Source organism: Lissotriton helveticus, chromosome 3_1 (genome assembly GCF_964261635.1).
Source record: "Lissotriton helveticus chromosome 3_1, aLisHel1.1, whole genome shotgun sequence".
In the NCBI taxonomy this organism is placed as follows: domain Eukaryota; kingdom Metazoa; phylum Chordata; class Amphibia; order Caudata; family Salamandridae; genus Lissotriton; species Lissotriton helveticus.
The window spans coordinates 184,539,933-184,563,665 of record NC_136061.1 but is presented as its reverse complement, the minus strand read 5'-3'; the positions used below and the strand labels follow the sequence as shown (position 1 = coordinate 184,563,665).

The 23,733-nt window shown below is 45.5% G+C and overlaps 1 protein-coding gene across 1 annotated transcript in view; it reads right to left on the bottom strand.

Annotated features, from left to right (window-relative positions):
- STX1A (syntaxin 1A) overlaps positions 1–23,733 on the bottom strand; it is a 672,774-nt gene that overhangs the window by 117,185 nt on the left and 531,856 nt on the right. The window contains exon 7 of the mRNA XM_078679566.1: positions 10,668–10,741. Coding sequence (XP_078535692.1) covers positions 10,668–10,741 — 74 coding nt within the window. The remainder of the gene's footprint in view (positions 1–10,667; positions 10,742–23,733) is intronic.

Below are 23,733 nucleotides of genomic sequence, written 5' to 3'. Positions count from 1 at the left end.
AGGAAAAGTCACATTCTCTTGCTCTCCGTAAAAGAATTTTAACGTAAGGGGAACAACAGATCCTGCTCTTCTTTGGGGGGGATTGATATGTTTTAGAAGATTAGGCAGAACACCTGGATGGAAAAAAGTCACTAAAACACAATCTCCCTTGAATACTTTCGGTCGATTTCCAATCCACGCCACCCTCTTAGTGGATTTAATCTCAGACGCAAGTTGATGTTTACCTCCTGGTGCCATTTGCATATTGTTTGTTAACCAATGGAGGGCTTTGCTGGACAAAGATTCCGATGTTTCGGGTTGTGCATCTGCTGGCGAGGGAACATTTGCCAGAACCAGGACCACAGGAGACGCTTCCTCAATAAATTGGAGGGGATCTGTTTCCTGACAGTTTAATGGCAAGTTTTTCGGTCCTGATACCCCGGCAATGTTTGGAGGTCGAGTGATAGGATGAGTTTCATTCCCGACTGTACTTTCTGGGAGCATAGGACTTATCTCCTTTTCTATAGAGCTCTTTGCCTTGGATTCAATTGATTTTACCATTTGTGTCACTAAAGTATTGACCGTCTCAGCCCCTTCCACAGCTTTGACTTGAAGAGTAGTCATCTTTTTTACCTCCGCATTCAATTTATCGATCTTAGCGATCAAAGGCTTTATGATAGTTTGGATTTTGGAATCAATAATGTCTGCTATTTTCTGGAGCAAATCATCTTCGTTATAGCTTTTTTCATGATTGCTTTTATCAAGGACATTAATATCACCATCATCTAAAGTTTTTGACTTGTTTTGACCTGTTGGAGAAACATTTTTCCTCCTATTACTGGAACGTAACCCCATCCGTTTTTGATGAGTTCTCCTGTTTTTCCTCGTAGGTCGAGTTTCCTGTTCAGGAGAAGGTAAATCATCAGCATTGTGCACCAGAATCTCATGGTCATGATCAGTGTTTACTCCTTGGTCTAGTTGTAAAGCATTAGCGGCATCATCCAGATTAAGACTAATCTGATCATCCAAATTTGGAGTAGGATGAACCGTGATGTCTATTAGGTTTGGGGTATCATCCAGTACTAGAGAACCTGAATGTTGAGGACTTTGAATTGGGCTTAGTAACTGTAAGTCAGGCGACTGACTTAATCCCAATGATTCTCTTCTGTCTTTATTTATTTTGGTTATGACTTGAAGCATGTAGTTTTCAATGGGCTTAGAGTTGACTGTAGGCTTAGAGCTAGCAGGAGGCTGTTTTTTAGAATTCTTTTTAGACATATTAAGAATATGTAGTCAATTGACCAGGGATTATATAAGCTTTACCAATACACACCGGGTACTTGAATAAAGCCTTACGTGATGACACTATGTAGGAAAGTCAGTAAAGAAAAAGATTTGCTTACTTGCTTGGGTTGCAGACGTTAGAGGGGTTGCCCAGTCCAGTCCCGGCCAGTCTAGGACTGTCTAAGACTGTCCCGCCCTTGTCCCGGGCTTCTCCCGCGCGCGACTCGCGTGTGCGAGAGGCGTTCCCTGCTGATAAGGCGCCTCCTGGCGCGTAGGCGTCGTCACCCCCGCCGCGTCCACCCCCGGGGCAGCTGGGTGATGTAGTTCCCCAGCTGCTGCTGCACCGGGTGGATAGCGGAGGATGGCGGTCTGGGCGCTGCGCTTCTGGCCGTTTCCCTCACGGCGCGATTTATCCGGGTTTCGGGCTGTGGGCTGAAGCAAGAGGTAGCGAGATGGCCGTTTCCCTCACGGCAAGTACTTCGGCGTTCCGAGTGTCCCAGGAGCGCTTCGGCGCTCCCTGCTGATAAGGCGCCTCCTGGCGCGTAGGCGTCGTCACCCCCGCCGCGTCCACCCCCGGGGCAGCTGGGTGATGTAGTTCCCCAGCTGCTGCTGCACCGGGTGGATAGCGGAGGATGGCGGTCTGGGCGCTGCGCTTCTGGCCGTTTCCCTCACGGCGCGATTTATCCGGGTTTCGGGCTGTGGGCTGAAGCAAGAGGTAGCGAGATGGCCGTTTCCCTCACGGCAAGTACTTCGGCGTTCCGAGTGTCCCAGGAGCGCTTCGGCGCTCCCTGCTGATAAGGCGCCTCCTGGCGCGTAGGCGTCGTCACCCCCGCCGCGTCCACCCCCGGGGCAGCTGGGTGATGTAGTTCCCCAGCTGCTGCTGCACCGGGTGGATAGCGGAGGATGGCGGTCTGGGCGCTGCGCTTCTGGCCGTTTCCCTCACGGCGCGATTTATCCGGGTTTCGGGCTGTGGGCTGAAGCAAGAGGTAGCGAGATGGCCGTTTCCCTCACGGCAAGTACTTCGGCGTTCCGAGTGTCCCAGGAGCGCTTCGGCGCTCCCTGCTGATAAGGCGCCTCCTGGCGCGTAGGCGTCGTCACCCCCGCCGCGTCCACCCCCGGGGCAGCTGGGTGATGTAGTTCCCCAGCTGCTGCTGCACCGGGTGGATAGCGGAGGATGGCGGTCTGGGCGCTGCGCTTCTGGCCGTTTCCCTCACGGCGCGATTTATCCGGGTTTCGGGCTGTGGGCTGAAGCAAGAGGTAGCGAGATGGCCGTTTCCCTCACGGCAAGTACTTCGGCGTTCCGAGTGTCCCAGGAGCGCTTCGGCGCTCCCTGCTGATAAGGCGCCTCCTGGCGCGTAGGCGTCGTCACCCCCGCCGCGTCCACCCCCGGGGCAGCTGGGTGATGTAGTTCCCCAGCTGCTGCTGCACCGGGTGGATAGCGGAGGATGGCGGTCTGGGCGCTGCGCTTCTGGCCGTTTCCCTCACGGCGCGATTTATCCGGGTTTCGGGCTGTGGGCTGAAGCAAGAGGTAGCGAGATGGCCGTTTCCCTCACGGCAAGTACTTCGGCGTTCCGAGTGTCATTATTTGCCTAAGAATATGTCGACTGACACTTTACCCACCTGTGCGAGAGGTACGCGTCATAGAGTGCTACTTTATCAATAGATTATCATTTTTGTCGCACAATCAGTCTATGCATTTTTGATGATGATATTATAAACACACTTTCACTGTTTCCACTAGTTACCAGCCTATGACACCGCACGGCTACGTTCGTGCTCGGCGATGCCTTTCACTTATAAAGAGCAGTCTCGGCACACCTTCGGTTCCCTTCCCCTGGACGGAGAACTGCACGGAGAACTCTAGTGAGTGTTCGCTTTACTATTTGCATTTTGGGTTGTTTAACCCCGAACGGATGACTATTGATTTCTAGTTAAGGTAATCCCTAGTCGGGATCCACTGTGTTGTCAGTCCTGGTTGTGTTGTTACAAATTTGATAAGGAGTTTGGCATTTATTATTTGTTGGGTCCTGTCATTTGTTGTTCTTCCAGATTTTAAACGTTTGGGCGGAATCACCCGAGGTAAGGCCAACTACGGTGGCCTAACATTGATGTTTTTAAAGGGACATGAAAGTGACTAGCCCTTGTTGAGTAAGTTGTTTCCATGGTTGTTTCTTACACTTACTCGCTTACTTGCCTATCGAACGTGGGTCGAGGAGGAGGGCTTTGTTGACAGTTTGCACCTTGTATTTCTTGCTTCAGGCGCGGTTCTCTCCGTTCTCACATTTATGGAGCCCAAATGCCCATTATCGTTTGACAGGGTTGCTTGGGGTTTTCTGTGGAAGGTTTTGCACTGGAAGGGGTTTTCCCCAAGTTTTATTCAGGCCTTACAGTCATTGTACATTGCCCCCCAAGCAACCCTGTCAATCTCAGGGACTGTCTCAAAACCTTTTAATATCGGCAGGGGCATAAGGCAGGGGTGCCTTTGCTCACCCCTCCTATTTGCCCTCTACATTGACCCTTTTATCAGTAAGATAGAGCTCTCCGGGAACATCCAATCGGTCAAGAATAATATGGTTGACTTTAAAGCGCTGGCATACGCTGATGACATTGTGGTTCTTACTAGTAATGTGTCGCTTTCGTTTACAACTATTAAGGCTCTGGCGATAGCCTTTGGACAACTTTCAGATTTCAAACTTAATGTTAAAAAAACTCAGGTTATTCAGTCATCGGCTATGGCAATCTCTGATATCCCAGTAGTGCAAAGTGCTATCTATCTGGGTATCAAGATTACCGCTGCAATTGAACATCTGCCGGAAATGAACATTCTGCCCATCATAGATACGGTGAAGTCTACATTACAAAGGCTCGACAATCTTCATTTGTCTTTATTTGGAAGGAGGAAAGTATTAAAGATGTTGGTTTTGCCAAAATTCCTGTACTTATTTAGGACAATTCCTTTGGAATGTTCCCAGTCTAGTCTTTCCAGTGCGCTAAGATGTTGTAATCGGTTCCTCTGGCGCTATCATTCTCAGCGAAGGGCCGCTAAATGGATGTGTCTTCCATTAGATAGGGGTGGGTGGTCAGTCCCTAATTTACTGTTCTATAATTGGGCTGCTCTCATACAACATCTGGCTGTCCCACTACTTGCCAGACGTGTTCAACTTCCACTGGCATGCTGGCCCTCTATTTTTGAGATTGGTTTAGGGGCAGACGCCAACGGGACCCTTCTTTCAGTATTAGAACCCAGTTACTATAAAAAAAAACAAGTTCAAGGTTATTGCAACAATGTTTTCAGTTTGGAGGAAAGTCCGCCGTTATTGCTCTATTCCGAATATTAATTTTTATACACCTCTGACTGCGGCCAGGCTATTGCCATCTATCTTTCAAGACTCTGTTACATTTAGGTGGAATTCCTTGGGTATTAAAGTACTGGGTGATTTAGCCCATGATGGTAAAATAGCTTCTTTCTCATTTTTAAAAGATAAGTATGGTTTGCATACTCATGAATTTTTTAAGTATCTTCAGGTACGTAGCTACTTAACCCAGCTTCTTTACACTGTTCCAACTGCGCTATCTAGAAGTTCACTGATGGATTTGATTTTAAGGAGGGCTCGCATTGGTGATCTGTACCAAAGTCTAATACTGGCCCTTCCGGATCACCTTGTTGTACAGAAGGCAAAATTAGAAGCTAAGTTAGGGATGGGTGGTTTAGATGTTGTATATGCATTAGAACTTTCTAACTCTGTTCTAATTTCTGGGGGCTTACGTTCTCAAAGCTATATGACCCTATTTGATTTGTATTTCACTCCAGCCAAAATATCGAAATGGGGAGGTATTAATGCCCAGGGGTGTCCGCGATGTGGTCTTTTGGCAGCTAATGACACACACATGTTTTTCTCATGTACTAAGTTAGACTCATTTCTACAAGATGTACAATCTTGTATAAATATATCCCTCAAACCACAGGTGGTTCTTTCTGCAGAATTGGTTATTATGGGGTGTGAGTCAGATATGTCTGTGTCCAGGTCTTCTCATGAGGTAGCGCTCCTGTGTATCTTTATGTCACTTATTCGATTATGCATAACCTCGGAATGGATCAACCCAGTTCCACCTACTTTTATAAATTGGAAGGCTAGGGCATTAGCCCTTTATAATTTAGAATCAGCAGTGTTTTTGAGAGTGGGTAAGAGGTGGCGTCAAAAGGGTCTGAGAATGTGGGGGCCCTTTAGGCTTTGGTTAAACAATTAATTTTTTTTTAGGGTTACTACTGGTATTTGCTTTCTAATGTCGGAATACCCTCTTTTTAGTTCAACCCATACTTATTTTTTCCCAATGCATTCTTCTTCTTTTCTTTTTCTATGTCTTCACTTTTTTAATGTTTTGCTCAAAGTATTTGGATTCTACTGCTTATAATGTTTTGTAAATCGATTTTCATGTTTGCCTGGATTTAATCATCGGGTACTGTATTTGCTTTGTGTATTCTTCAAGCTGACTAATAACATTTTTTTTTTAAAAAACCAAATGCCCATTATTCCATGATCCCCCTACCGTGAGGATCTTTCACGGTAAATTAAGTTTCCCCCTTGAGCCTTTTAATCCAATTCCGGGTTTGTCTAGATAATTAAGTCCCTCCGTTCTTTTAATCCTAGGTGCCCCCCACCTCCTCATCCCCCCTAGTCCTGTGGAAGACCCCCTGTAATGTTTTCAGACACCTACAGCATCTTGGGGTCGAAACATCGACATCTCCTGAACCCGCCAGCTCATTCATCAGCGACTCTTGACTGAGACATTTTGGGAGCATGGCTGTGTAATCTAGTAAAATTGTTTGGATTCATGTGGCTTTAAGTAGAGCCGTTCATTGATCATTGATAAGTATCTACGAAATTATCCTATCAAGCATGGTGGTATGCTATTTGCTATATTCATAGACTGGATACAGCCTTTGTGTACCCTATTACCATGGCAACGAAACTTCTGTATGTATGGTTACCTGTTACAACATTCATTGAAGTTAGTGCTAGAAGTTCCTCTTCTTTAACTCCTGTACAACAAGAAGTTTCCAAACCTCCATGACTTTCTATTATTGTAAAATTTACTTGCAAAATTAATCTTCTCTTGCCTCATAGTTTCTGTATTCTGTGATTTGAAATTTCCCTGCCTTTTCTATTGATGTTTTTGTACATTTATTTCTTTTTTAATCCTTTTCTTTTGGACAGACCAATTTAAATTTTATATGCACTTATTTTATCCTTGTATTCAAAAGGTGATTCATGTGACTGTGTACTGCTATTTTGCTTTTTGTATTGAGATTTGCATTTCCCTTAATAATCTTATTTCTGAATTTACAAAAAAAAAGAAGATGTTTGAGGCCCAGGGCCCTAATGGGCTGCAATGGATGCCTTAAAAATCAATCTAGTTTTTGTGGGATTCTTTATTGCTGCCACTGTTTACATCCAGGGTCTACCTTTGTGCCATTTCAGACTCCTGTAAGGATTTAGTCATTTAGTCATTGTGCCAAACTGACCCACCAAGCGATTGGATGATAACTGATAGATGTAGAAGGAACAATCTACACTAGAATGCAGTTACAGGAGCTGACAAAAAGGGAGGAATGGCAATGGCATTCTCCTTGCAGATCAGCTGTAGGGGAGGACGCGATCCCACTGATAACGTTTGAGCACTGTGGATGATGGATCAGTCAAAAAATGGTTGTTTGTATGCCTTTAAGATGATTCCTAGGCATTTGGCAGGGTGAATAAGAGAATACTCCTGTCAAAGCTGGTAAAGCAAGATATAGTCTTGACTCAGCTGTTAATCTCTAAATATTCACTTAATAATTACACCCGAGTAGTGGTAAAAGTAAGAGACTGGACATATTCAAGAAAGAATCCCATATACACCGGGATAAAACAAGGGGTTGTAGTAGCGCCACAGACTTGGGCTTCGCTTTATGTGATAAACAATCAGTTCCGGCCAAATTAGCAGGCCGATTTTTTTCCATTTGCAGAAAGCATATAACACAATAATTACAGACTTAACTCGTGTGGGATTGCAGCACTCATTAAATGCCCTTGAAAACTATAACGGCCAGGATGACATAATTGTCAACACATCGAAATCAAAGATAATGTTCTTTGGCAGGTGGAAAGCAGATTTTACATGGCATCTAGAGTTCAAAATCAACTGAAGGTAGTTTCACCTTATGAATATCTAGAGTTTCAAACTGATACAGGTGGAGTCATAAGAACCTGGTCAACATATTGATATGTAAACTATTCTTATTAAATGTGCAATGCATCGCCTTTAATGGCAGTTACTGCCCCTAATATAGAACCAATACTCACATAATTAAAGCAAAATGTATTCCTTCATTTATTGAACAGCATTTCGAGGCACATTAAATTCTTGGCTGGATTCTTCATTTGGTAAGTGCACCTAGGGTATTTCTAATTTATATAAATTATGCTGTTAAGCCCAACTGAGACTTGAATTTGGGTTGATGAGATTGATGATTCTCTCAGATGCAGAACATCTGAAGTATGCATTTAGGTTACGCAATACTCAAACACTGTTTTAAAAGGCCCAATGTGGAATTAAATAATAACAGATTTCAACATATGGTATTTCCACTTTGGTCGGAATTTCGAGTAATTACTGGCTGCATTACACAGCTCACCATTTGTTAAATTTCAGCAGGTAAAACCAATCAGAATTTAACAGAGAAAAACAGTACTGTATTTACCATTACGTGAATTTTGGTGTGATAAGCACGGGAAAAACGGAATATGTGCTATTCATCGTGCAAAATATATTCTGTTCCAACAGGGAGTTGGGTGTTATCAGGGCGATACATTGCTCTTCTTTAATTATTCATAAGCAGAGACAAAATGTTATTGCACAAATTTGGTTTAACATGAACACTTAAAATCGAATATAAAGCATATGAATGTAAATGTAAATGTATTTCGATTTATATAGCGCACAAATCACCCAGGGGTCTCAAGGCGCTTGCTTAGGGAACCCGTCCTGGTATTCCCCTGTGAGATACCCCGGCAGGGTATTCACAAGGTGAAAGCCAGGCATCCCGCCGCGAGGGGCCGTAGTGGAGATTAAGCAAGCTATTGCCCAGAGTCGCAGAGTGTGACCCTGTGAGTCGAGTAGGCACCGGAGCGAGAATTGTCAAGTCCGTGGAAATTTTGAGCCCGAGACCCACCGAGGTGGGGAATCGAACCCTGGTCCACGGCTGATCTCAGCTTCCGGGTCTGCCGCCTCTAACCACTGAGCCACGCTTCTCCACTGAATGAATGCCAATTGACAGCTGAAATAAAGGCCTTGTCATTAATTGAGGTTAACAAGGTGTTGATAAGTTGGAACGAAATACACTGTGGGCTCATTTAGCAAATTAGCTTCACAGCTCTCACTAATGACCACTTGCACAAATGGATCCACCACATATTTTTGAGGATTCATTTTATGTGCATACCAAATATGGAATGTTATGGTCATTTGCTACAATCTGTAAATAAGGGGCTAAAGTCTTGTAGATTCACTGGTTTCAGGCTCGAGTCCTGGTCACACGTGCTTTGTATTTGTCTGGGCGTTATAAAGAAGAGAAGATACTGGCTGAAACCTTAGATCCCTGGACTTTTGACTTTAATAGTACTTTATTTAGACAATCACGTCCATTAAAGTAACAGCAATATAAAAAGAAAATCAAATCAAATACATAAAAAGCAGCATCGCTATGTATATCACGGTCAATTCTTTAAATGTTAGAGCATCTGTGATACATTACGAACCATTATAAGAAAACATCAAACGGGTGTCAAGACGTTATGTGGTGGACTTGCGTCAAATGCTAAAATCAGCCCGAACCCCACTGAATAAGCACATGACAGATTCTGATAGCTGCAACGAATGGTCTTCTAACAGTGGTTATGGGACAATTGTTATTAGTTTAAAGCGACTGGAGCTGAAGATAGTGGTGTTTAATTACTGGTTAATACAGTCTAAAAACAAAGATTTGATCAAAGACCAAAAGTTATACCGAAATGCAGGGTCAAACTGGCATGCACAATTATTAAAAATACAGAGATCACAGGCATCTGTACTAAAAAGTTTTTTCCGACATTAGAATCTACTCAGTAAATTTCTGAAAAAGCGAGATAGTCGAAATTCAACAAGGAGTAATCAAAAGATGGCGAGACAGGCCGTTCACTGCAGTGTTTGAAGTGCAGTAGTTAATTTAACAGTTCTTGAGCAAAACATAATAACTTTTCATTGCTGTGCATACATTCTGAAAGGAAGAATCTGGTCATGATCCCAAGAACTATTCTAACGTGCTAAATCATGAAGTGCCATGTGCTATTGTCCTGGCTTTGAAAGTACGCCAGTAACTTTAAGACCCTAAAGGGGTTGGACGTGTGCCTAAATTCCTTAATGTTGTGTCCACTTTGTCTAAAAGGTTTATCAAGTTGGCTACTGCTTGTGGGTGGGCATCATTCAGCGGGAAATCAACAGCCCCCGGTATTGTCTGTGTCCCTTGTTTGATAAAGTAGTGGTGAAGAAACCATTTGTGTTCATGACTTAACACGGGACATATACACAGAAGGTACACAAATGGATCCACCACAAATATTTGAGGAGACATTTTATGTGCATACCAAAGACTGAACTTTGAAGTCATTTGCTACAATCTGTAAATAAGGGGCTAAAGACCTGTAGATGCGCTGGTTTGAAGCTTGAGTCCTTGTCACATTTGCCCAGGCTTTTTAAAGACGAGAAGATATTGGCTGAAACCAATATTTAGATCCCTAGAGATTTGGAATGTTAAGGAAGCTGTAGCTTGTATTATGCGAAGTGGTAATGCTCAGCCGAACTTGAACCGTGAAGTTCATTGAAAATATAGAATATCACTTGTATACGACTATTGTTTATAGGATTTGTTTGGTTTTATAATAACTGCATTTAAAATGTTTGGTAGTGTTTTAAACTTGACCTGTAAATCTTAATTGTTCTGTATGTAATTCTAAAAGCATATGAAATTGGTATGTTACTGAAAAGGTTTTTATTAACTACATAAGATTTATTTTCTATTTACTCAGTGCACATCTTTATTCAGTCCTAATGATAGCGTTTCTGCTACTCTAATTGCAACTTATCAGTCTTGATTGCAGTGGCTACAGTATGAGTTTGGGCTAAAAACAACTTTACTCTTTTTCTTATAGATTGTTTAGAAGTAAGAAGCATTAGTCAGAGTAACCGAGCAGTCCATTATATGGGAGGCACTGGTCATTAGGAGTATGAAGACCTTAAGTAATTCTGCTTCAATTCAACCACTAAAAACTTTACAAATGTTCATAGAACATCCCTTTTTGCCAGCTGAGGAAAGGCCACGTACTCACCCCAGAGGAGAAGATGGCAGGGTTTCCACTCTCCAACATGTCCTCGATTTCTTCGTTTGTTGTACTTCTCCCTGCTGAATAGGCAGAAATATCATAGACTCATCAGAATTCAGTAGCACGTGTAAATACTTAGCAGATCTAAGGATAGTAGATCTAAGGACCTTACAATAGGAGTTCTCTAGCATCATCTCAACAAGTGACAATGTAGAAAAAGGACCTGGACCGTAGGAAAGTAGGATTTATTAATGCAAAGTGTAGTGATTTGTCCATTTTTGTTAACTGCAGACACCTCGGGAAGGGAATATATCACAAAACCTATATCCAAACTTTCATTATTCTGTGTTTGCTGTTATGAAAATAATGTTTACATTTCAGATGACTGACATTCCAGATTCAACTGGAAGGCTGAGAAGAACATTTACAAATTCAAATGCCTTGATTGCTTTTACTGGATTTTTGCTCCTTGGTACAACTGCACAACAACTATTTACCTTGAAACATGCCATGGCTGCGGTCTGTATGGCTAACTGCAACCTTGGTTGAAGCAGTGGAAAAATAACAAACTGGTCCACCTATATATTCCACAGGGTCAGTGGAAAGTCTAGGTGGAACAGGAGACAGGGCCTGTAAAAAACCCTCACCACAATAAGGCAAGACAATGTAACCAGTGGTGAGGATTCAACACGTCAAACTCAGTGGGTTAAATGCCAGCACGCTAGGTGGAAAGCCATCTACAAAGACATTATAGAAGTGCCAGCCCTCACCAATTGAAGAGTGTCTGATTATACCAACCTGGCCCTTCCATTTATAATGGGATTTAGTACGCAAGCACCACTGTTCCAATAGCCATCCTCTGGTGATGCTCATGGACAGCTTACTAGAGGACATTAACTGTGGAGGTCATTGACAATATAGAATATCAATTGTACATGACTATTGTTCAATCGCCCCTGGAACAGAGAACAGACTGGCCGAGGATGCATGGCACTACCCTGCAGGGTTTGCAGCATCAAATTTCCGTGCCTGAGCTTCTCGCCTCCCTGCATACCATAGGCTAACTACTTTCAAGTATTACAGGTACCAAAACATGCCGTACTTTCAAGTATTACAGGTACCAAAAGCAACCCAAGAGCCTCTTTGGGCCTAATAACTACTCAACATTTGAAGGGAAAAATAGATTGCAAAAGTCACATGAAGAGATTTCCATCCACATTTGTTAAAGAAGTATAGACTGTATATGAAGGGTCATTGTATTTTCATTTAGGGTTTGAAGTATGCCTGAAAGAGAGCAAATATCGACTGTCTGGTGAGGAGTGATACGATTTTTGAAGTAATATGATAATGTGTAGAAATTATATGTTGTGTTGACTGTCTCACTTTTTCTATTAAATACAGTTTACACTTTAGTAAACTTCTTTCTCCTTTTTACTCATGATGTTAACTTTTGTATGGGGTTGAAAATGAATTACTCAGCAAAGGACAGTATATGGGCCAAGTTGATTCATTTGACCAATTAGTTATAAAGTTAGTAAACCCATGCATTTAAAATATGGGATATGTCAGTACGTTATGCATAGATTAACTTGTCTTCCAATGGATTTCAAACTTTACACCACCCTAGAAGTAGCTTTTAATTTAATGAAAACGTCACTACATGAGAGACCAGTTTGGCTGATATGTTTGACAATTGTACTTGGTCTCTGTATTTATGTGAATATTGCGTTAAAGTAGCCCCGGTACACAAAAGCATGTCTGTGCCTACTTAGCATACATGGTCCCCTGCCTCATAAAGCCCTAAGTGGAATGTCATAACGTCACCCAAGGAAAGAAATACACTTAAGCTTGAAAATTATTTTGCGGTGCCCTTGCTCGCTCTCGCAAGGGAAAGTGAGCAACATGTGCCTCTGGGCAATAGCTTGCTTAATCTTCTCGACATCCCCCAGGGCCGGGAAACCTACGGGTAGCTGTGCGCTTTACAAATACAGGATTATTATTATTATTATTATTAAGGTGGGTAAAGTAATGGACTGTCCCATATGAAAAAGGGAAACCACATTGGGAAGGAAAGCAGCCCTGGTCCTTAGAACCAACTTATCCACATGAATGGTCAGGAAAGGAGGTTTTGAACTAAGAGTCTTAAGCTCACTTCCCCTCCTAGCCGAAGTAATGGCAATCAAGAAAACAGTTTTAAAAGAAAGAAGCCTCAACGGGCAAGAATGAAGAGGCTCAAATGGAGAACCCATTAAAAAAGTAAGAACTAGATTCAAATCCCACCGAGACATTATGAAAGGTGTGGGAGGGAACTTATTTGTAAGGCCCTTAATGTACCTCATGACAATGAGGGACTTAAATAAAGACGGCTGTTCCAGCAAACATAGAAAGGCCGACAAAGCCGACAAGTAGCCTTTGACAGTAGCTACAGCACAACCTGGCTGTGCCAAAGAAAGTGAAAACTCCAAAATATTAGACAAAAGGGCCTTTAGAGGATCAATGTCTCTCTCTCTCTCTGCACCACTTAACAAATCTGGACCATCTGGAAGAGTAAACAGACTTAGTGGAGTGTCGCCTAGACGATAAAATAACATTCACTATATCCGGCAGGAGAGGGAAAGAACTCAGGTTGCCCCATTCAATCTCCAGGCATGAAGGTGCAGGCTCTGGAGTTAGGGGTGTAGAACCTGCTTGCGTGACTGCGAGACTGCAGAACAGCGGACAGTGCGCGTTCTTGTGAGTGGCAAACGGGTCCAACCGAGGAGACCCCCCACATCTGAAAGATGTGATGGACCACCTCCGGATGAAGCCGCCACTCGTGATCAGCCGAGTAACGCCAACTGAGACTGTCCGCACGAACATTTAGCACCCCGGCCGGATGATTTGCAAAACACACAAATACGATGGCCAAGAACCCAGGACCAGAGTGGCAGAGCCTTTCAACAGAGACGAAACAACCCTACACCGCAGTTTCCGTTGATGTACCACATCGCGGTGGTGTTGTCAGTCATGACCTAAACTGACTGACTGCAAAGGGAAGGAAGGAAGGCCTTTAGTGCCAAACGTATCACCCGCAATTCCAGAAGGTTGATGTGAAGCAACCTTTCATCTGGAGCCCAAAGATCTTTGCCCTCCAGATCCCCCAGATGAACACCCCACCCTAGAGTGGAGGCATCCGTGATCACTGTGGCCACCGGCGGAGGAGGCTGAAAGGGCTTTCCTTGAGACAGGTTGCCCTGCACACTCCACCAAGTCAGCTCTGCTGCAGCTTCTCTGAAGATTTTGATTGACTCCCTGAAATCTCTGTTGTGTTGATACCACTGCCTGCGGAGGCACCACTGGAGTGCCCTCATGTGCCAGTGTGCATGGTTGACCAACAGAATGCAGGAAGCGAACAGACCGAGCAGGCGAAGAACCTACAGGACTGGAACAACCGCTCCATCGTGAAATAAAGGAATCATTTCCTGAATGCCGAGAATCCTCTGCGGAGGAGGGAAAGCTCGACAAAGTAGTGTCCAGTATTGCCCCTCTGAACAGGCTGCGCTGTGAAGGCACCAGGTGAGATTTGGGTACATTTATCAAAAACCCAATTTAAACAGATGAGCTGTTACCTGCAAGTGGCGCAAAACCAACTGTGCAGACTCCGCTTTGAGCAGTAGTCGTCCAGGTAGGGGAAAAAAGGAACCCCTAACCTTCTGAGATGAGCCGCTACCACCGCCATCGCCTTTGTAAAGACTCGAGGTGCAGAAATAACACCCAACGGAGGAACCGCAAGCTGATGATGCTGTGACCCTACCCTGAACCGGAGATATTTCCGATGCAACTTCAGGATGGGAAGATGAAAATACGCATCCTGTAGATCGATGGACACCATCCAGTCTTCTTGTTGCAGCGCAAGAAGAACTTGAGCCAAGGTCAACATTTTGAACTTCTCCTGTCTGAGGTAAAGGTTCAAAATCCTGAGTTCCAAGATTGGTCTTAAGCGACCGCCCTTTTTAGGGATCAGGAAATACCGGGAGTAGCACCCCTGACCCCTTTCCTGCTCCGGAACCACCTCTATTGCACATTTCTGTAGCAAAGTAAGAACCTCCTGCTGTAAAAGCAGTAAGTGGTCTCTGAGCTCCAACCCGGGCGAGGAGGGTAAGGAGGAGGAAACTCCAAAAAGGGAAGGGCGTACCCATTCTATACAAGATTCAAGACCCAACGATCAGACGTGATCAGTCTCCAATCTTGTAGAAAGTGGGACACCCGTCCTCCAACTGGACCAACATGTTCTAAGATGGGGGATCTAGAACTGCTTTCCTGTTGAACCAACGGTGGCGGGAGGGGAGGTAGAGGCAGAGCAGGAGGATTGTTGTCGAGCTGCTCCCCTGAGGCCTCTTTTATTCTTCCCTCTGTATGACTTGTACAAGGATTCTGCTGTTGCTGACTCTGTTGAGATTGTTGTCGGCCACGAAAGGAAGCAGAGTTCCAAAAACCATGATACCTCTTGTAGCCGAATCCTCTAAATTGCACCGAGACCCAGAGACCTTGCAGTAGCCCTGCTGTCTTAAAAACGCTATAAGGCTGAGTCCGCCTTTGAACCAAAGAGTTTTGACCCAATCAAAGGGCCAATCCAGCAAAGTTGCCTGAACAACAGAAGAGAAACCAGCCTGCGAATCAGAAAGGACTTCTAAGAATAGCACGATCTTCTTCAGGCAACTTCGGAGCTAGTTGCATGACTGAGTCCATCAAAGCATGGATATATCTCCCAAGAAGGCAAGTTGCATTCGTGGATTTAAGAGCAATACTTGCGGAAGAGAATACTTTATTTTCCGCTTGCTCCATCTTTTTAGAATCCCTATCACGAAAAATGGTAGGGAAAGAACCAGAAGACTGTTTCGAACAAGAAGCCTGGACAACCAAACTTTCCGGCGTAGATGTAATGATAAAAAAGTTGGGTCTTCAGGAGCGGGCCTGTACCTCCTATAGATGGAACGAGAAACCGCAGGAGCAGATAAAGGCTTCTGCCACACCTCCAGGATTGGTTCCGTCAAAGCATCCGTAAAGGGAAGTACGGTTCAGAAGATGTATTAAGAACATCTGTAAGAATATTAGATTTCACCTCAGCCGAAAGAAGCTGAAGTCCAAGTAAATCAGCCGCCTTTCTTATAACCATATGATATGGAGTAATGTCTTGTACAGCCCCTGCATTTGCAGATGGAAGATTATACTCAGGAGAAGTATGAAAGCCATCAAGATTTTGAAGGCTTCATGAAGGCCTACAAACTCATCCATAGTCAACAATCTCTCCTTCCTCCGGAATCTGTGCACATTCCTCCTCTACAAGGAGCCTCTGCGCCTCTCTCCTAGAGCGTTGTTTGGGAATCGGCATCGGTGGAGCCACACGCTGCACCGGTGAACATATTAACGACGAACGGAGGAGCCTCAGCTTAGAACCTCGACATCGATCAAACTCGAGGCGGCGCCGACTTCGCAGCCAAAGGAGTCCGAAGAGCCGGAGTGGAGGACCTCGGCGCCAGGAAATGCCAAGCTGGAGTCGACTGCAAGAATGGCATGAAGGGTGCCTGGGGATAGAATTGAGGAACACCCAAGTTAAAGGTCAAAGGACCCTCGGGGACCGAAGGCGCACCAGATGGAGCAGAGGTCCTGGCAAACATACCAAACATTGCACTGAGAACATGCGAAGAATCTGACCCAGGAGCAGGAAAAGGAGATATGGATCCGTACCTTCCTGAAGAGGAATTATCTGAGGTCGAACTGGAGGCTGCGGAGCCAGAGACGGCGCCCGCAAAAGTGAAGCCACAGGCCCAGAGACATCGCTGCGAAGAACCTTTCAAAGCCGGCGACCCCAGAACCAGAGATGGATCCGACGTCACCCGAGGAGAAGGAGATGGAGAGGCAAAGTCTTTCCTTTGAGGTCGCTCAGCCAGAGTTGACAACCTTGGCCTCAAAGCCCTGGCCTTCAAAGAACGATGTCGAGAGCCATGTCTTCTTTCAGACTTCTTAGGTTTCTTCGACTTCGAAGTATGGGAAGATGAAGACTTTGCCCTCTTTCGACCCATCTTCTCCTTCTTGGCTTTGGTCATGAACAGCTTGGCTTCACGCTCCTTAATAGCCTTGGGATTCATCTTCCTGCAGCTTCGACATTCTTCGACGTCATGGTCCGAAGATAAGCACCAGAGGCAGTCATCATGCGGGTCCGTAATTGACATATGCCCGCCACACTCTCTGCAGGGTTTAAATCCGGTCTTCCTAGAAGTAGCCATCAGGAAACAAACAAGAGATACAAATTTTACTTAATAGAAAATGGATAGCCACTAAAAGAACCATAAGCGCCGACGGCGTGGAAAAAAGGGAACTGACGTCAGCACGCTGACGATGTCCTTTTGTGGCTCCGATTACGTCATACGGTGCCGCGCGAGGAGCCTGTCTATTGTGACGTCCTCTTCGACGTGGGATAGCTAGGAAAGAATTTCCCACCGAATGCTGGCGCAGGGGGTCTTAAAAAGGTGAGGAATCCACAGGCAGAAGTATCCATCAGAAGCATCATGCACGACGTGTGGCCAGACCCCGGCCAGATTTTTTACATGTGGTCTGGTCCTGTACTAACTTGGAGGGATTCTGGGAGGCTATTGAGGCAGAACTTACAGAGGTCTTGGGATGGGAGGTTCCCCACGATCCACGTCACTCACTGTTAGGGATCACGGATGGGTTGGTAGGGTCCAGAAATGACAAGATATTCTTCAACACAGCCATGACTGTAGCCACGCACGACGTAGCGGCGGCATGGAAATGTCCCGATCCACCGGACCTGGGGAAGTGGCACATAGGAGTGGACTGGTGCATGGCCCAAGAAAAAGCTTTGTATATGGCAAGGGGATAATCTAAGAAGTATCGTAGGGTGTGGTTGTAAATGGCTGGGCACTGTGGAAGACACTGAATGAGTTGCTAAATCATTTTACCGATATGTTTCTCATGGGATGTGGATATGGGTGAAGCATTGTTCTCAACGATGTAATAGACCTATTGTCCTCCGTGTTTTTGCTGTTCTGCTTATATGTTCTGAAATCAATCAATTTGATTAGCAAAAAGAAATTAACTCTGGAATTATACAACAGGGATTAGCTGGAAAGGGATGGGTTAGGAGCCCCTTATTCTACTTATCCACATACTGGGGTATATTGGTCACATTTCTTTCATACTCCCTTTTTAATGCTTGCTAGCAGCCAGGATATCAGAAATAGAGGTACTAAAAACATTCAAGTACAATCCTTCAATATTTTCTCAATCAAATAATTTAGCTACTATTCACAAGAAAATCTTTTATGAATTTGTCCCGGTCTTTATGAAGTGTGTACACACTGACCAAACTTAAAAGTCTATGCAACATATACGCAACAGGTCTGCCTTATTTATGATACATATATTTGTCCCACTGTGTTTTTACAAGCCTAAATACATTACTGGGGGGGCGTGGCCAAGCCGGTGACCAAGATGGCTACACAGCATTGAAGCTCCAGAGACATCGCTCCTATATCGCTATCCATGGGCTCCATCTCCTCATTATGGTGCCTTGGGACCATTCGCCCTTAAAGCGTGGGCGCTGCTGACCTCGGTATCTCTCATCGGCTGCTACTGGTACTGCAACGCTACCCACTGCTGGCTGAATCAGCCACTGCAGCCTGATGCAGCCTAGGAGGCCACTGGTGACAGGTATCATGGGTGAGTCCGAGGGTGGGGTCACAGTGACCGTGGTACTGCCCTTGATCCTGTTGGCTGCTTACTCTGGAACCGCAAAGCGTGGTTCATCCTCCCCTGGTGCAGTATGCTGCCTGGCTTGCCACTGGGCTGCTCCCTGCTAGGGCTCTAGGAGACATAAGTGGTGGCGCTCATGATGATTTAGCAGCAAAAAAGGACCGGGGCACTGGCTGCATACCCCCCACTGCGCATCCCATGACTGCTGTTCCACTTTGCTCGCCCCATTAGGGTAATAGACCTGCTGGGCCTATATTAATGTGAGGGTGACCCAGTGGCATGGTAGCCGACTACTTTCCCCTATTTGCAGTGATTGTAGGGAAGAGTGATTTAGCGCTGCTCGGCGTCACCTGGGCTGCTGTCCCGCTTTCCATTGCCTGCTCGTTCTGGTGTCTGGATGCTGCATCTACATAACTGTGCATTTACGGAGTAATACCTCCTCTGGGTTTGCACCTGCAAGCCTCCCTCTGCACCATTGAGGCTGGTTTGGTGCCGTGCAGTGCCTCTTTCCTTCTGGGGCCGACGCCAGTTGACTGTGCAGCCAGAGGTGCTCAGGGCTATTTAGGACTGCCACTGGAAGTTGGGCCCCTTGCTTACAACATTTGTAGTTACCTCCTATGTGGGCAGTCGTTTCCTCACTGCATAATTGGCCCTCACCACCTTAATGCTCCTGCCTAGCTTTTCTTGAGGGGGGAGGCACGTTTTTTGTGTGCATTTATTATTCCACGCGGGACTGGGCAGCTTCCCCAATCCTCCTCTCTGCTGCCCTTGTGCTTTTTTCCTGTAGGCACCATGGGGCGGGATGATCTTAGGCAGTGGCAGCTCACAATTGAGACCTTGAGTACTCCGCAGCGACAACAGTCTCCTCCTGGTGGTGCTGATTTGGACACCCCTTGGTGGAACTGCCGCCATTATGGCCAAGTTGCGGGCGGGCTTCAAGGCCTAAGAAACTGGAATAGACACAGTACCTACCAGCCTGGACGGCATGAATGAGCACCTTGATTGTCACAATACCAGACTAGACGAGGGCGGAACGCAGATCTCGGAGATTGAGGATGGGCATGTTAAAGTGCTGAGGTGCTTGAAAAGAGTGTAGCGTCTTTTGCAAACCACTGCTGCTAAAAATGAAGGCTTGGAGGCACACTCACACGCAAAAATGTACTAATTTCCAAGACTGCAGAGACAACGAACATTGACGGATGGACATTTTTGTTAAGAACCTCTTGACAGACCTGTTTGGCAGGGAGGCCTTCACCGAAACCTACGTCATGGAGAGGGCTCATAGGGCACTCGGTCCGCGCCCCATGCATGGAGCACCACTGCACCTGATTATTACTCGACTGCTCAATTTCTGGGATCAGGATACGGCAATGGGCCACTACAATATCAGTGTGCTGCATTATCTCTTTCCTAAGTTTACTCCAGTAGTCCATGATTTTAATTGCACATTTGAGCCCCTGGGTATAGAAGATGGAAGCCTAACTTGGGAGGCGGACGTGACCTGGGGCATACCACTGTTAAAGCTTACCCCGATTAACAAATGGTCAGAGGTAGTGCTCCAGCTAAAAAGCTTATCTCTGGAAATGGGTCTGAGCGCCGTAAAGGGGAGGTCAATATCAGATAGTGAGGATACCCACACCTTTAACAATAAGATAATAAGTAGCAGAATTGACTACTTCTTTACCAATTTGGAACTGTGGGCAAGGTTAGATGATATGAAGGTCGAGAGTAGAGCGGAGAGCGACCATGACCCCTTAATTTTAACTTTAAAAGCTACTGGCCAACCGCAAGAAAGGGTGGGTACCGATATAGCCACGGCTGAAGTAATTATGTCTAATGATTGCCGTAGATTAAAGTGGGCATTGGTCGCAGAAGATGAGGGTACTCTGGACCTGTTAAAGCCAACTCTTGAAGATACCCTACTAGTTCTCTCTCAACTTGCTCTGGATGAGGCTTCTCTTCCTGCCCTTACAAAGGTCCACGAGGAGCTATTCTTAAAGCTGAAATCTTTCTTTAAAAAAACAAAAGGTTCTCTAAGCCGGTCATACAGAAATCTACAAAATGGTATGATGGGGCTTGTAAGGCCGCATTCGGCCACCTCTCCCAAGCGATTAGGACAGGACTGCCGCATGCAGTTAGGGAAGCTAGGACTGCATATAAGGAAGACCTGTTTGGCAGGGAGGCCTTCATCGAAACCTTCGTCATGGAGAGGGCTCATAGGGCACTCGGTCCACGCCCCATGCATGGAGCACCACTGCACCTGATTATTACTCGGCTGCTCAATTTCAGGGATCGGGATACAGCAATGGGCCTTACTTGCGAAAAAAGGAGCCACTACAATATCAGGGTGCTGCATTATCTCTTTCCTAACTTTGCTCCAGTAGTCCATGAGGCACACCACAAGTTTGCGGATGTTAAAAATACCCTTCTAAAATGTGGCCTTCGATATGGCATGCTACATCCAGCTCAGCCCAGTTAGGACTAACGTCCTGACTGTCAATCGGCCCGCTGAATTACTTGCCTCTGCTCTGGTGGGAATTGTTTGGCTTTGCTAATTCGTGCCTTATGCTGCTCCATTCTGCTCTGCTGTCTCCTCCATACTGTATGCCCATTGGATGAACCCCATTGTCTACACATTCATTGTACCGTGGAGTGATGCATCCTTGGGTGTTGTCACCCTCCTAGCTGTACACCACTATGTTTGTTTTGCTGCTTTGTTTGGGGTACACTGGGATTTGCCAGTTGTTGTCGCCGGTGTGGGTCAAGGGCTGGGTGTTTGTTGACTTGGTTTGTGACTTGGTTTGTTTGATTTTACGTCCTACACCTCCCTGTTCCAACATGACACTTCATTGCTATCTTGCTTACATACTTTGATCATCTCCTTATAATCTATGATGGTGCAAGGGCAATAGCACTCACATGTATGACGTGGAATATTAGGGGCCTTGACCACCCATGGAAAGGGAAGCCAGTCTTTTCATATCTCCACCGTCAGTGTTAACATGGCCTTTTTACAGGAGACTCATGTGTCGCCTAGTACTGACTGCACATATGCCGCACCTTGGGGCTCCAACCATTCCTTTGCCCATTTCAGCTTTCCGCATGTTTGTATCCTCATTCACAAGAATATCCCATTCATACCTCTAGGAAATTTCTCTGATCCTGAGGGGCAGTACTCGGTAGTGCTGGGGTCTCTTGAAAGTAAAACTGTTCTCTTGGTCAATGTGTATGCACCAAATAATAATTCTCCTGAGTTTTAGTGTGATCTTTCTGCTCAGATGGGTAGCCGCGAGGCTGATTGTGTTTTCCTGGGTGGTGTTTTCAATATAATCCATCAGCCTACTCTCGACTCCACTGGCTTTACCCTGCACGCTAAACCTCACTCCATAAAGGCACATAGCGACCTCCTTGACACCTTTCAACTCGCTGAAGTGCGGCACTCCCGCCATCCTCAGGGGAGGGATTACACTTTTTATTCCATGCCACACAACATATGAACTTGTATCGATCACTGGTATCTATCCCAGGGAGCGCTGTTGTAGTTCATTGATGTTACACACCAACTCCACACACTTCCGGATCAATCCCCTGTCAGGGTCACACTACATGTCCCATGTCAAATCCCCAAATTCTGAGGCTGCAATTCGCCGAAAATGCTCTGCATGACGGATATTTTCGCATGGAACTCCACACTGCCATCACTGAGTATTTCACGCTAAACACAGGGGAGTGTAAAGGCATTTTCTACCCTCTGGGAGGCTTTCAGGGCCTATAATAGAGGTATATGTGCTGCTAAACACTCTGTAGTCCTTCACACCATACGGAATTACCTGGCTTCAGTCCAAGGGAAATTTTGCGATAGTGATACAGATTTACACTCTTGCAGGAGTTTTGGGATGTCGCTGCTAGAGAAGTGGCCTATCAGGGCACACCAGTTTAGTGAAGGTGAGAGGCCAGGCCACAACTTGGCTCGGCTCCTGCCCCCTCCACCACACTAAATATATAAAGAGCCTTCAGCATACGGATGGCTCACTCATCACTAACAATGTACTCAAACAATGCAACCATTATAGACGAGTTTACCTCATATTATAGACAGCTACGAGAGGAGTTGGCCTAACACCTAGGGCGGTCGACCTCAAATCTGGGGAACTGGGTTCGAGTCTCGGCAACGACGCTGAACATCCTGTGATTCTGGGCATATCACTTAATCTCCCCGTGCCTCACAAAAATGAATGTGTCCTCATGTAACGCAACTGGTGATATGTAAAGCGCTCTGATACCCGATTCAGGTCAAGTATGCGCTATATAAAACTCCATAAAAACACCAAAACGATACACTTCCGGGTTGGGCGGAGCCAACTCCACCCTGGCTGATTACTTGTCTGACATAGCCATGGTCTTTCTTGCTTCCGCCATACATGTGAAGACATTTCGCAAGCATTGATGGTTTGAGCGGTTATAAGCCTCCTGGGCTGGATGGGTTTGCAGGGACCTTCTACAAAACTTACAAGACATTATTGGTCCCACACCTATTGGAGGTTTATGCAGAATCGCTTAAGCTCGTTGTAGTCCCCCCTCCACCCCACCCTGCGCGAAGCCATAATTATTCTACTGTTAAAGCCAAACAAGTCTCCCCAAATGTGTACGCCCTACAGGCCATTATCGCTCCTCAACCATGACAATAAAATCTTGGCCAAAGTCAGCCACCCACATTTTTGTCCTCATGGACCATATAATTTCTCCCATGCAATCTGGGTTTGTTCCTCATTGCTCCACATCCATTAACCTCCGCACGCTTTTCGCAGTACTCAATAAAATCTCTCCTCTTTCTGCATTGGTCGTCATGCTGGATGCTGATAAAGCGCTCTACTCTGAGTGGTCATTCCTCCATGCTACATTAACTAAGCTGGGCATCCCCAATAGCTTTCGGAACTTTATTATGTTACTCTATACAACTCCTGATGCACGCCTCCAAATCATGGTACCCTCTCTAAGCCATTTTCATTTATCAAGAGGCACCTTCAAGGACTGTCCGCTCTCCCCCATCCTAATTACTGCTATGGACCTCTTGGTCCACCATTAACAGGAACAACACTTACAAAGGACCATTTTTAGGCTGATGACATATTACTTTTTGTCCGAGACCCAGCTTCCAGTCTCTCCCCTATAATACAGGAGGTGGTGCGCTTTGGGAAATTTCCTGGCCTGACAATAAACTGGAGTAAGTCGGAGCTGTTCCCTCTGATGGACGCCATTGTACCGTACGACCTTGAATTCCCCTTGAAATGGTGCACAGATTTTCCTAAATATTTAG